At 32.6% G+C, this 12,622-nt stretch overlaps 2 protein-coding genes across 2 annotated transcripts; one reads left to right on the top strand and one right to left on the bottom strand.

The window, feature by feature from the left end:
• Window positions 1-2,621: 2,621 nt before the first annotated feature.
• Window positions 2,622-3,767, top strand: LOC142621344 (uncharacterized). Its single transcript, XM_075794664.1, has 2 exons — window positions 2,622-2,918; window positions 3,182-3,767. Exons 1-2 carry the CDS (start codon window positions 2,811-2,813, stop codon window positions 3,503-3,505), a joined length of 432 nt encoding a protein of 143 aa, XP_075650779.1. The 5' UTR covers window positions 2,622-2,810; the 3' UTR covers window positions 3,506-3,767.
• A 2,699-nt stretch (window positions 3,768-6,466) lies between these two features.
• Window positions 6,467-8,495, bottom strand: LOC142618277 (UNC93-like protein 1). Its single transcript, XM_075791185.1, has 2 exons — window positions 7,184-8,495; window positions 6,467-6,852 (listed from the first exon to the last, which is right to left on the bottom strand). Exons 1-2 carry the CDS (start codon window positions 8,344-8,346, stop codon window positions 6,621-6,623), a joined length of 1,395 nt encoding a protein of 464 aa, XP_075647300.1. The 5' UTR covers window positions 8,347-8,495; the 3' UTR covers window positions 6,467-6,620.
• Window positions 8,496-12,622: the final 4,127 nt, after the last annotated feature.

The raw sequence follows: 12,622 nt of genomic DNA, 5'->3' as shown, positions 1-12,622 counted from the left end.
TGCCTTGGTCCTTTCCTAGAAGGCTATTTCTCCTACTCGGGCATTCTTGTAAAATTTTATTACTTAGAGCAATTTCTCTTTGAACTTTGAAGTAGTCCATTTTACTAAATTAGAGGTTTTGGTTTCCTTGAAACAATCAACAACAAAAAAATCTGCATGTAATAAACTCTTTAGTGACACAACCAAACAAAAAAGATATATAACTAGTGGCAGAATCAATTAGATAAGTAATATTACCCCTTCTCCTTCACTCCCCATCAAAATATAATGTATGTTTTTTCAAGAGCATTCATGTCAACTCATATAAAATAGCATAAAGTTTGAAATATAGCTAATGACTTTTGCAAAATGTTATGCAAAATGAGATTTAGCTACAGTTTTTGTGCAAATATACAAATTAATATAGCTTATTGAAAAAATTATTATTTCTTTGCATTTCTCAAGATGGAGGAAAGATAATGAATGATGATTATTGTGTTTGTGCGTGAATTGAGAGAAGCACTTTGAATTAAGAAATTTGATATTTTAATAAAATAGAGCATAGAATAGATAATTAAATATGGGTTTTTTTGAAAAATTGTTAGTTAAAATAGAAAATGTAAGTCCTTATTCTAAAATAAACAATAATTTTTGCATAATATAATGTTAATGCCACTGTTTTAAAAACCGGACCGGACCGGTCGGTCCGACCGGTTCAATCGAGAAAATCGGTGCAGTCCAGTCCGGTTAAATGCCTCAAAACCGGTCAATAACCGGCCAAAAATCGGGAAAAACTAGTCAAAAACCGAAAATTTTGAAAAAAACAGTTTGATTTTCAGTTCGGTTCTTAAAACTATGGTTAATGCTCAAGAAAATTGATTTAGTATCATACCGTACTAGTTGGTACCACTGGAATTTGCACTATTGGTACCTGAACCGGTATAGAAATGGAGCTGATTCGTACTACCCAAGATACTAGGGTGTACTAGTTCATTCTGGCCATTTCAGCATATTTTGAAAAATCTTTGTTTCAGACCGGTACTAATCTGTACAGAATCAGAGGAAATTTTTTTTGTTGAAAATTTTGGTACTTACAACATCTCTTATTGCACAATTTTTGTCATAACTTGCCAGTTATAAGTGGTGAAAGTATGGAATTACCATTTTTTCTCTACCACTCACAACTCATCACGTGCCAAGTTGTGTAATAAGTGATGGTCCTAACATTTTTCATTCCCTAATTTTTTTAGTAGGAATGATACTTATGTTAGATCTTAATTCTTAATCATAAATTTTAAGGGCTTTACTCCTAACCGTTTAGTTGGCCAATCCTCTATTTAATGGAATAAGATAAGCCTAAACTCAAGAGTCAAGATCTTCTTTTATCTCTTGAGAATTTTTATTTTTTTAAGTTTACAACGTCTTATTCAGTCTCCTCCTGAAGCTAAACATAATAGAATCTCACTTCCATATTTTTCTTCTTTGTCTCTTTATGAATTAGGATAAGGATTTAGATAAATGTGAATTCAAGTGTCTGTGTGCGTGGTGTGTGTTGTTTTAAACTTTTTGTTACCTTTAAAACATGTTTGTTAATTTTCGGTTTTGTTATTTAAATTACTTGTATTGTTAAGTTAAGTTTGTTTTTTTAAACTTGTAAACACTCATTATTTTTTATTTCAAATTATATTTGACATATTCATTGTTAAATTATGGGAAATCTAGCATCAGTATTTGTCTTTTTTTATTTTAAAAAACATACAAATAATTCAAAAATAATGATTTTGTGTCTTTTCTTTTATTAATTGGTCAGAAGAGTTTATTTAGAATGATGTCAATGTATCAATCTAGAAATTTCTTAATTATGTTTTCTTTTTATGTGACATCAATCACATTCATTAACACACTAGTTTGTAAACTCTTATGTTTTCTTTTTATGTTATTGATGTCGCACTAATATTTTTTTTGTGACATCAGTTTGTATAAGTTTGTCAGTTTCTTTAAGACATTTTCCCCCTTCCTTGTGCGTATATGTTAATAATACTTAGTATTCTAAAAAAAAAAGTTTGTAAGCCATACATAAAATTAGTAGTAGTGTTAACATTTTTCTTGTTGATATTTTGTTAATGTTAAATAAATACTAGTTTGCATTAACAAATATATTTTGTTTATATTAAACTACCCCACCCTGACCTGCATAGCAAATGAGACGGGGACGAGGGTTAAATCCTTCCTCGAAGCAAATTCGTGACGGTGGTAGGTTTGGGGGTCTCCGTCCTGTTTATATTTAAAAATTTAAAAATATTTTTTAAATATTTTTTCAATAAGTATTTTATTCTTTAGAACTCAAACTTTAAACTTTATTATCAATTGTGGCATTGTAATGTGATTTTGGATTTTACCATGAATTTCAAAAGTTGTTATTGATCTTCTGTCATTGCAACTTTATTTGTAGTAATATGCTCAACAGTTATGACTAAAGCCAAAAAGAACCACCCTGTCAACTCGAAATTCAGGACTAACCGACTAGCTGTTAACCGTTACTACACTACATGAGGCGCCAAAACAAAGTTTGCTGTCCATACGACAAAGTCACCCAAAGATTTAGCCACAAACCCATTTGCCAGGCAGAATATGCTATGCCATTGGTTTTGCCAAAATTAACAGTTGCTCTAAACGTTTGCAGCTGCCGGCTATACTATAAATCACCATCTCCTATAGCCCTTCTCAGCCTCACTGAACATCCTTATTTGATCACAATTTGCATATAAAATCCTATATTGGGGTTTCAGCCACTCTCACAACTCTCCCCACAAAAGCTTTTCATTCATAAGATGGGGGGCTGTGCGGGGAAGCCCAAGCGCTCTGATGTCCACAAGGAGTCAATCCCCACTGAGGATCCTGCCCAAGCCAACAAGGCCGAGGGCGAGGCTATTCCTCAGGTACTAGTATGCATTACTTTCTGACCATATTTAAGCTGATAGGAAATTGTGAATTTAATAGTATAATCTAACATTCTCCCTTTACAAGTGGTCCAACTCTTTAAAAATAGGAGATAAGGTAGAGACAGACTTCATGCTTTAATACCATGATAATTTACTTCTTGTCCCAGAAGTTTAAGTTATTAGAAAATGATGGAGTTGGCATATTGTTTCTTGGATTTTTTTTTTTTTTTTTTTTTCCTTTTGCTGATATGTGATTGCAGGAGAGCCAAAATGGAGGTGAGAGTCAGAAAGAAGCACCATTGGTAGACCTCTCTAACCCAAAGGAAGAAGAAACAAAGGAGAAGGGTGGAAATGATTCCTCTGAACCAAAGACAGATGAAGCAGTACCAGTTTCCGTGGAGGCGGGTAAAGAGACTGCCAAGACAACTGAGGGCAAAGTTGAAGTCCCTGCTGCTAACAACTCAGAGGAAAAGAAGGTTGGGGCTGGTAATGAGACCAAAAAGCCAGTAGAGGGGCAAGCTGAGGCCAATGTCCAAAAACCAGATGCTAATACTAAGAGTGATGCAGCTCTTGCCACTGTATGATGGCATTATAGAGTTATTGTATCCAACAAAAACCATAATGTGCAAGAGAAGTATCATAATGATTGATTGGAGCTGGTTTGTTTGGACTAAATGTAAAATGACCTGGAACAACTGAAAATTCATTTTTTATTTATGTTATGTAGCAGTATTTATGTTTTATAAAAAATATATATCCTATGCAAAAGAAGATTAGGATGATTTGCCATTATTCCTTTCCTGCAAAAACACATATTTGGCACAATAGACACTGAACTCATTATCTTTATGATTATGATGGAGGGTTTAAATATAAAATCGAGACAAAGATATCTGCAAGTTAGACTTTCTTAGTGATTCATATTTTACAGCTACAATTTTCATTAATATGATAATATCTCGGGGGGAATCTCATAACATTCTCCTTGAAACAATTACCATGGATGTTGTGTGGAGTCGAACATTAGTTTTTAACAAGAGAGTTAAGGGGTAGTGAGAGATCGTTGTGTTACTTTCTAAAATGCCATATAGTTTTGTTAGTGTAAAATCTGAGTGGATGCTATTAAGGTCAATTCTTATTAGAACTTGTTACTTCTGCCTAGGGGCACTTAGCAGGTATGGTCTATGCTCCATTAGACATTAAACTTAGGCCTCAGCGTCTTCGTACACAGTTGTAGATTAATATTTTAAGGATTTGCCTACCAACGCAATTTTTTGTACTAAAACCTATGTCTTGTTGCATCACTTTACAAATATGGATTGCTATAAGATTAAGCTGATCTATTCTATGCTGGAATTAGATCTGCTATTAAAGTGGGGATTTGTGTCTCCAAAGAAGGATTTGCAGCTCAAAATTCTAACATCAAAAAATTTAGTGCAGATAAGGCACTCTTTTCCCTTTCAGTCAGATCCTAGATTTGATGAATTTATTTATATCAAAGTACATGCCCTTGCCTGGTATGCTGTATGCTGCTAGCTAATGGCTAAGCTCTATAAGGCACGCTTCAAAAAGATTTGACATACTAACATATATTTGCATCCTCAATATAAAAACATATAGGCCCCATGGCACATCTTTGATACATATTCTAGTTACCCGAGCAAATATTTTGTTATTTCCTTTATCTTCAAGTTTACAACTACAGCCCACTGGTTTTGAACAGTTCGGTGAGAGCTGTATTTTCTGCAAATAACAAGAAGGGAACTGAGGAATTTTTTTCCTTTCCATATTTAGGTTTTGTATATAACATTCTGTTTTTCACTTTTTTCTATGAATAGAGACATCTTCTGCTAATTTTATTGATCCAAGGGCTACCTTTAACTTATTTCCTAAGATTTTCTTTTTTAAGGAAGTCGCTCTTTACTAAGGCATCATTATATGGGGTCCATATTTCACTTGTAAGAGCTGTGAAACAAAAGTTCCCAAGTTGCTACTGAACTTTTGGTGTATCCATTTCAAATGCTTTTGGTCATGATCTAGTCTTCTACACTTGTTTTGCTGGCTCAAAGAATTATTCTCTATGTCTCCAGCTTGTAAATTAATCGAAGCCATAACTAGAACAGAGCAGCACATAGAACCTGGAGTAGAAAATTACTTAAACAGCTATGTCCGCAAAGCTACAAAAACTTAAAGGTGTAGCAGGCAGCTTTCCTCCTGTTCTTTAGAAATATATGACTGAAAACAGCCACATACCAATTCCAAAAACCACTTTGATCCTACTCCTTCACATCCAAAATGTCAGATAGGAAATCTAAATACTCCATGCAAGTAAAATAAACATATGAGGATCTATACCTAATAATGCACAATTGCCAGAGCTTCGAATTGCAGAATTTTACAATGCCACTCTCACCACCAGTATTAGTTAGCTGCTTAGGATTTTGTCTATGGTAACTTATTAATCAATTCAATCAGAATCTTTGCCCCTAATTAAACCCAACTGAAACCTCGTAAGGTTGCCTTCAAAAACTCTAGAACAAAGAATATATTGTTCAAATAACTATTCTGCTGCCTCAATCTAAACTAAGAAAGTTCAAAGAAGTTGATGATCCAAAATTCCTTGTATGTCTATCGGGTTAACTTCAGGAAAAAGGAATGCTTTATAAAGTTCCCTATTACAGGTTCTCTTAATTTATAAGGTACCCTAACATTTGTACTGCCCCATAGGAAACCTGATAACTCAATTTCATCTGTACTTCAAAAAAAGGAATGCTTTATAAAGTTCCCTATTACAGGTTCTCTTAATTTGAATGTTTCAAACATAGATGTTCGTATTCTGAACAATTCTCTTTAGCACCCAAGGTGACAATTCCCAACGACAATATGGAGTCAGCTTTTCCCAAGTCAAAGTTGATAATAAAGGACTTGGCTTGGTGGTGGTTAGCCTGGCATTTCTAAAGTGTATAGGGTATTGTTTCAGTATATTCTCCCAGACTAAAAAGTAAAAAGAACAATCTGTTCCATCTACAACAGTGATTGCATCACTTATTATAAGCCAACTAGTTTAGAGTTTTCTATAATCTGCAAGGGACACTTGGATAGATGAAATTTTATCTCTTTTACATTATAATAAAAAAGATCGTTCATGCTGACCTGGAAAGCCTATTACAAGAATTCTTTGTATTAATCTAAGCACGGAAAAGTGGACATTGACACAATTTTCCACAACCTTTTCTCACAACTTGTTATGCAGTAAATTTTGATTATAGTAATATCACTTTAACAACCCATCACTAATATTACTTTTGTTATTTACCAATCACAATAAGTTAAAAAGATGTGTCATTAGATTTATTATAAATCTAAATGAATAGAAGTCTCATTTTCATATGGTTGTATGTGCTAAAGCTACCTGGAGTAAAAGTATTATTTTTGAGATGGGGTTTATGCTAATAACTTATAAGGTCTTCATCTTATTCTCCTCACGTTCCAATATTGAATTTTATATATAGACAGATAGGAGTTAAGAGAAATAGGGACAAATATTCTGCTCAAGACATGAACTTCCATTAAGGACAGTAGCAATAATAATTTACACAGCAGATGCAAATTTCAACTTGGAAACATTTAGATGCCATAATGCAGAACACAAGAACTCAATGGGAGAAAAACATTCAATCCCTCCACATCAGTATTGTGTCATGTATAGACAGTGCCGGCTGAAGTAGGGTCAGCCTCCTTGGCAGTTCCCTCTTCATCCTTGTGGTTATCCTTCACCGCAAACAATACAAGAATCAACAATAATGGATAACTTATTGTAGTAAGCGACCAATTCACAATCAGCTGGGACATGTAGGATACTTTGTTCGTATCAACTTGCCAAGCAACTGCTGCCCCAGCACTTTGCACTCCCTTATAAAACCCAACATACCTGCAAATACAAGAACAAAGATTTTTAGAACCCAATACCTATACATCTAAGGCCTCCATAATGATTAACTCTGTTCCTATTGCAAAACAACAACTATAATTATAACATGCATAGAAATTGTTTAATCCAAAACCGATAATCAATAAAACCCCAAGAGATTCTAGATTCAAAACCCCAAATGGTTCCTCCTTGTAACTAACTGTGTGTGTGAGATGAGAGGACTACACAAATCAGGAGATTAGTAGGGTGGACCACATATTACAAATTAAACCAAAAACCCAATAATCAATATGACATACATAAAATCCATAATCCACCATATATACATTACCTGCTAAGGATTTCAGAATCATCCGCCAAAGCTCCAATGACCCAATAAACCATGCTCTGGAACATGGCATCCAGCAACCCATAACTAAAATACAAGACAAATGGCCCAGCAAAATCTCGACCCGAGTCCTTAAAATCCAACGGCGGTAGCGGGTCATTGATCGAGTACCTGAGCTGGTTAGCAAGCCCACCACCCCAAATAGCAGTCCCAAGTAGAGCAACCACACAAACCCCAACAATCCCCCTCTTCCTCCTACTCTCAAAACTGAAATCCATCAAGTACCCAATCGCAACCGAGCCCATCATCTGTGCACCCCAATAGAACACATTGTTGAACCCTCTAGTCCTCAAATTAAACAGCGTTGCATTCACATTGTTGAACTGATACGTATAGAAAAAATTACTACACCAAGCTGCAGGGACTATAAGCAACATCTTCCAATTCATGAACAACTTAACAATCTCAACTGCCTCAGTCGAAACATTAGAGTACTGAATATGAGTACACCGAGTCCCATCCTCACGAATAACCTTACCTGGGGGCAAAATAGCGAAAGAAAGAGCAGTCCCAGCTGCCATAAACGCCATGAAACCAATATAAGTTCCATCATTAACCGAAGCAGCTTCGCTACGATTATAGTTCGTGATAAAAGGAATGAGTCCACCAATAACACCGCCCATGTTGAAAATACTCCAAAAGAGAGAGATATAAATCCCTTTACGATGAGCAGGAGGGTAAGAGGTCATGATAGCGCCTTGACCAGCCCACAAAAGACCAGCTCCAACACCCAACAGAGCTCCGGCAACAATGGCGAAAGCTTGGTGTTTGTGGTGGTTGTAATAGAGGAAAGAGCCAGCGTAGAGGATATAGGTGGAGCAACCTGCGGCAAGGGTGAGATGGGGTCCGAGGATGTTGTAGATACCACCACCGAGGACTCCGAAGACAGCGAAGGTGGTGTAGAGTGCGGTGTTGGCGTTGTTTGCGGCTGTGTGGTCGACTTGGCCACCACCACCCATGCCTGAGAGAGCGTTGAACATGCCAGGACAACAGAAACATACTAAGCCTATGAGGCTGACTTGAATAAAGGGTGAGTTGTATCTGAACTTGGATTTGAGGTATTTTGGATTCTGGGTAACTGTTTCCTCGTCTCCATCGAAACCCATCGAGCTTTTTCTGAGTGTGTGTTTTGGGTCTGCGAGAGAGAGAGAAGCAGAACTCAGAACACAGAATTGCAGATCAGCACGGAGTTTTAGGAGGTTATGGAAATATTTTGCGAGTTTTGAGTTGTCTTGTGAGCTGTGAAGTTGGAATTTTAGGCACACAAAAAGTCATAGGTACGGTTAAAATAATATAGATAAGAATCATAAAAGATAGTAGAATCTCTTTGATTTGTTTGAATAATTTTAGAAAGTGACAAAATTTATTTATTTATTTATTTTTAGTCTTTGTGATAATTTGTCGAAAGGTGGAAAATAATAGTTGGTTGATGATGGGTATGGATAGCCGCAGATCCGGTGCGCAGGACCTATAAGTATAAAATTTGACAAAATTAACTTTAAAAATGAATCCTATGGTCCGATATACATATTTAAAAATTATTTTATTATGTGACATTTGGTATGGAGTAATGTTTTAATATTCTCAAGAATGTTTAAAAATTTCTATATTTGGTTGCAAAGCATGCTAAAGAATCAGATGTTAGGAGAATTTGGATTCCCTCTTAAACCCCTCTCAGTAGAAATGTGGATTCCCTTTAAAACATGTAGGAATCCAAATTCTCAAACTTAAAAGAAATTGTATTTTTTATAAATTGACAATTTTAACCATTTTCCCTTATCATTTAAGTAATTAAGATAAAATATAAAAAAAATTATTATGGATTAAACTCTTTTAAAAATTATTATTAAGAATAAAAGCATTTGAGAATTTAAATAGTTATTTTTATATTGTACTTGTCATTTTGAAATGTTAGACTATAATTTTAATGAATTTGTTATAATTAATAGTTTATATTTGTTTCTCAAAATAAAAAATATATTTGGTTTTTCATTATTTATTTAAAAGAATTTTTTTTTTTAAAGGACTTGGTAGTTCACATTCAAATCTATGAGAAAATTAAATAATTCATTTAAGATTCTTGAGAATAAACCAAACATTATTATCTCACATTCCTAGAAATCTTAAGAGATTCTCAATAAAACCAAATATAGGAATAGCTACATTCCTAGGAATCTGGATGCCAAGAGTAATGTTGATTCCCTCATACCAAATGTCACATTACAGTATTTTCAGTTTTTAGTAGCGATATCCAAATAGATCCTGAGTTTAAAGTAATTATCTATTAATTATAATCTATTTTTATTTTTATTAAATTACAAATTTCATCCTTTAACTTTGCCCAAAAATTAATTAATTTCTTTAACTTCACTTTCCGTTCTATTCAATAATTTAAATTTCAAACTTGATTCAATTAAATATTTCTATTGGTCTAAAACGACATAGTTTTGATTTTTAAAATTTTTTAGTTAAAAAATAGAAAATAGAAATTTAAATGGTTTCCATAAGAAAAAAAAATGCACATGTTTCACATATTTTATCAATATTTTGTGTAGTTTTAAAATTTTGAGAAGTATTACATCTATAATATTTTCATAATACTTTCACAACAAATCATAGTTGGTAAGTTGTTATTGGTTCTAATTTGAACCTATTACTAAAATTATTTTTTTGCCCACCAATAATAAGCTATAACAACTTACCACTTAGAATTTATTGTGAAAGTAATGTAAAATTAGTGTGAACGCAGCATTTCTATAAAATTTTAAGATAGTATTAATTACACACTATTTTGCATACACAAAATATCTTAGGATTTTATTAATATGTGCCCTAAGGGCACACAATAATTAATCATTTTTAAAAATATTCTCTCGAAAATTGAAAAAGTATTGACAGCTTTTTCAATTCATGATAAAATGTTTCCAAAAATGAATGACTTAATGTGTGCCCTAATATCTTAATATGTAACAAATGGTAACGATTCAATGCCATGCCTTAAGGAGATAACTTAATCCATAGAGTGGAGAGAGAGAGAGAGAGATCACTTGACGAAGAAAAATCACTTTGGGGGTCGGTTGATTTTGGAGCAAAATAGAAAAACTATTTGGATGAATTTTAGATCTAGGTTGTTTGGATTAGATACCTGATTTTTTTTAATTCCCTTATTCTTAAAAATTTAAGCAAATTAGGTTTTTTCTTCTTTTTTTTCCTCAAAATTAATTTTTTTAGCTAAAGAAACTTCAAAAAAGCAACACTTTGTCATTATGAATGTCACTAAAAGTGAAATTTTGATAGAAACTAATTGAATGATTGAATTGAATAAAGTTGAAAATTAGAGTACTGAATTAAAAATAAGTGAAACTAGATAACTTAATTAAATTTTAAACAAAGTTAGAAGGTACAATTTATAATTTTTTAAAGTGATATGACATATAGAGTGATGGAAAATAACAATAGGTTTTTTTTTTTTTTTTTTGAGAAACACACACACATATATATAGGGAAAGGGAGATGAGATAAGGGAATACACTCACATGCCAATACCAAAACTGCATGTGACCGTTGATTTTAGAGTAATTATTTTTTAGAAGAAATTTTAAATTAATTATCACTAAAAGCATGGAGTGGTACCATCATGCTCAAGTCATCCAATAGTTTTCATCTTTTCGAAGGAGCACATTTTTATGGTAAAATCAATTGGCACATATTTAACTTATGCTTTTTTAATTTTATTTGCTAGTCAAAACCTACTATTTTAAAGGCAATTGGTATATGGTAGAATTTTAAAACATATACTCACTTCCACGTTTGGAATGTGTTGCGTGTTTGTCTAAAATTTTATTTTGAACAACATAATTATTTTATTAAATATAGCCTAAGATAGTAAAATGTTTATAAATAGTTCAATTCTTTTTTTTTTTTTTATTATTGAGAATTCCGTTCATTTACTGTCCCAACAAATTGGGATAGCTGGAAATATAATTCCACTGAAATAACACTTTTTGAACTTATTTTGATGATTCTAGTCTATAAAAATAATACATCATATATTTGGCATATGTGTCCACCTTCTCACATGGAGGTAGACCCTATATGTATGAAGTCCGGCACTTGAAAGTGAGAGGAGGGTTACATTCACACCACCCAAAATAGAAAAAGAAAGAAAGAAACTTTCTATGATACTTTTAGGCAAATAAACCATCACCACCAATGCATATTTAGATCTGATTATTTGTTGAAAATGAGCAAAATTAGAATTACAAATAGAAAAAGGGTATGTTTTAAAAACTGTACATAAATAAATTTATATTACTAAACACAAAAATATCGAAGATAATTCCAAAAATTAGTTAATGCCACTTTATGCCAGTTAATTAACTATTGTGATATGTTTATTACCTAATTTTATCGTGTTTTGTGGTGTCGTGTTCTTTGTATCCACTGAAACCCTTTTGATGATGCAATGATTATTGCTTTGGCTATAATACCTTTTGAGGGGGACAAAGAAGATCATGGCACATTCTAATAACCCAGCAATTAGACTAATAATAATTTAATAATCGATTAATCACAGTATGGACCAATATTCTATTGCTCAACTTTGCTTTGTAATCATCGTCATTGACATTTTCTTTATATATGCTGTTTTCATAGCTTTCATTTCGTAAATTGAAAAAGTCTGCAATTTACGCACGCACACAACCAAAAAGAACAAAACGAAAAGTAAAGAGTGACGCACTTTTGCGCCTGACTCTCGCTACCAAAAGATAAAAGAAAAACACACCTTGTCCTTCACTCTGTCTTTTTCCCTTTGGTAGTATTGATTCAAAGAAATTGCAGGCCGGACGGCTTTTAAAAAAAAATGGTAGATCAAAAGTAAGCAAAATACAATAATTACACATGAGATTTGACTGATACTTAGGTATTACTAATATTTAAAAAGAATATATATATATATATATATATATATATATATAATTTACTATCTAAGCATAAATAACATTTAATATCATTTGAAAGTTTTGTGCCCATATGTTTGTTTTAATGGAGAATCTTATGTGAAGATAATTTTTAGCATTTTTTTATGTTTGAAAGTTAAAAAAAAAAAAAAAAGATCAAAGAAAAAACTATTTCTTAATTTTCTTTATTTGGCTTGACAAGAGATAGAGTTGTTTTCCATTAAGGTTGTATGGAAAACAATTGTATCTCATGTGAAACTAAATAAGGGAAATCAAGAGAGTACTTTCCAACTTATTTTGAGGTCACTATCAAATATAGAAAAATAAGATAGTTTTTTATAAAATATTTTTTGAAAAATAATTTATTTTTCAAAAAATATTAATGTCAAAACAAACAAAACCTTTATTGCCTTTTAATAAC

Source organism: Castanea sativa, chromosome 12 (assembly GCF_040712315.1).
Source record: "Castanea sativa cultivar Marrone di Chiusa Pesio chromosome 12, ASM4071231v1".
NCBI lineage: Eukaryota > Viridiplantae > Streptophyta > Magnoliopsida > Fagales > Fagaceae > Castanea > Castanea sativa.
Note: the sequence above shows the minus strand (reverse complement) of the source record. Positions and strands in the feature narration are given on the sequence as shown.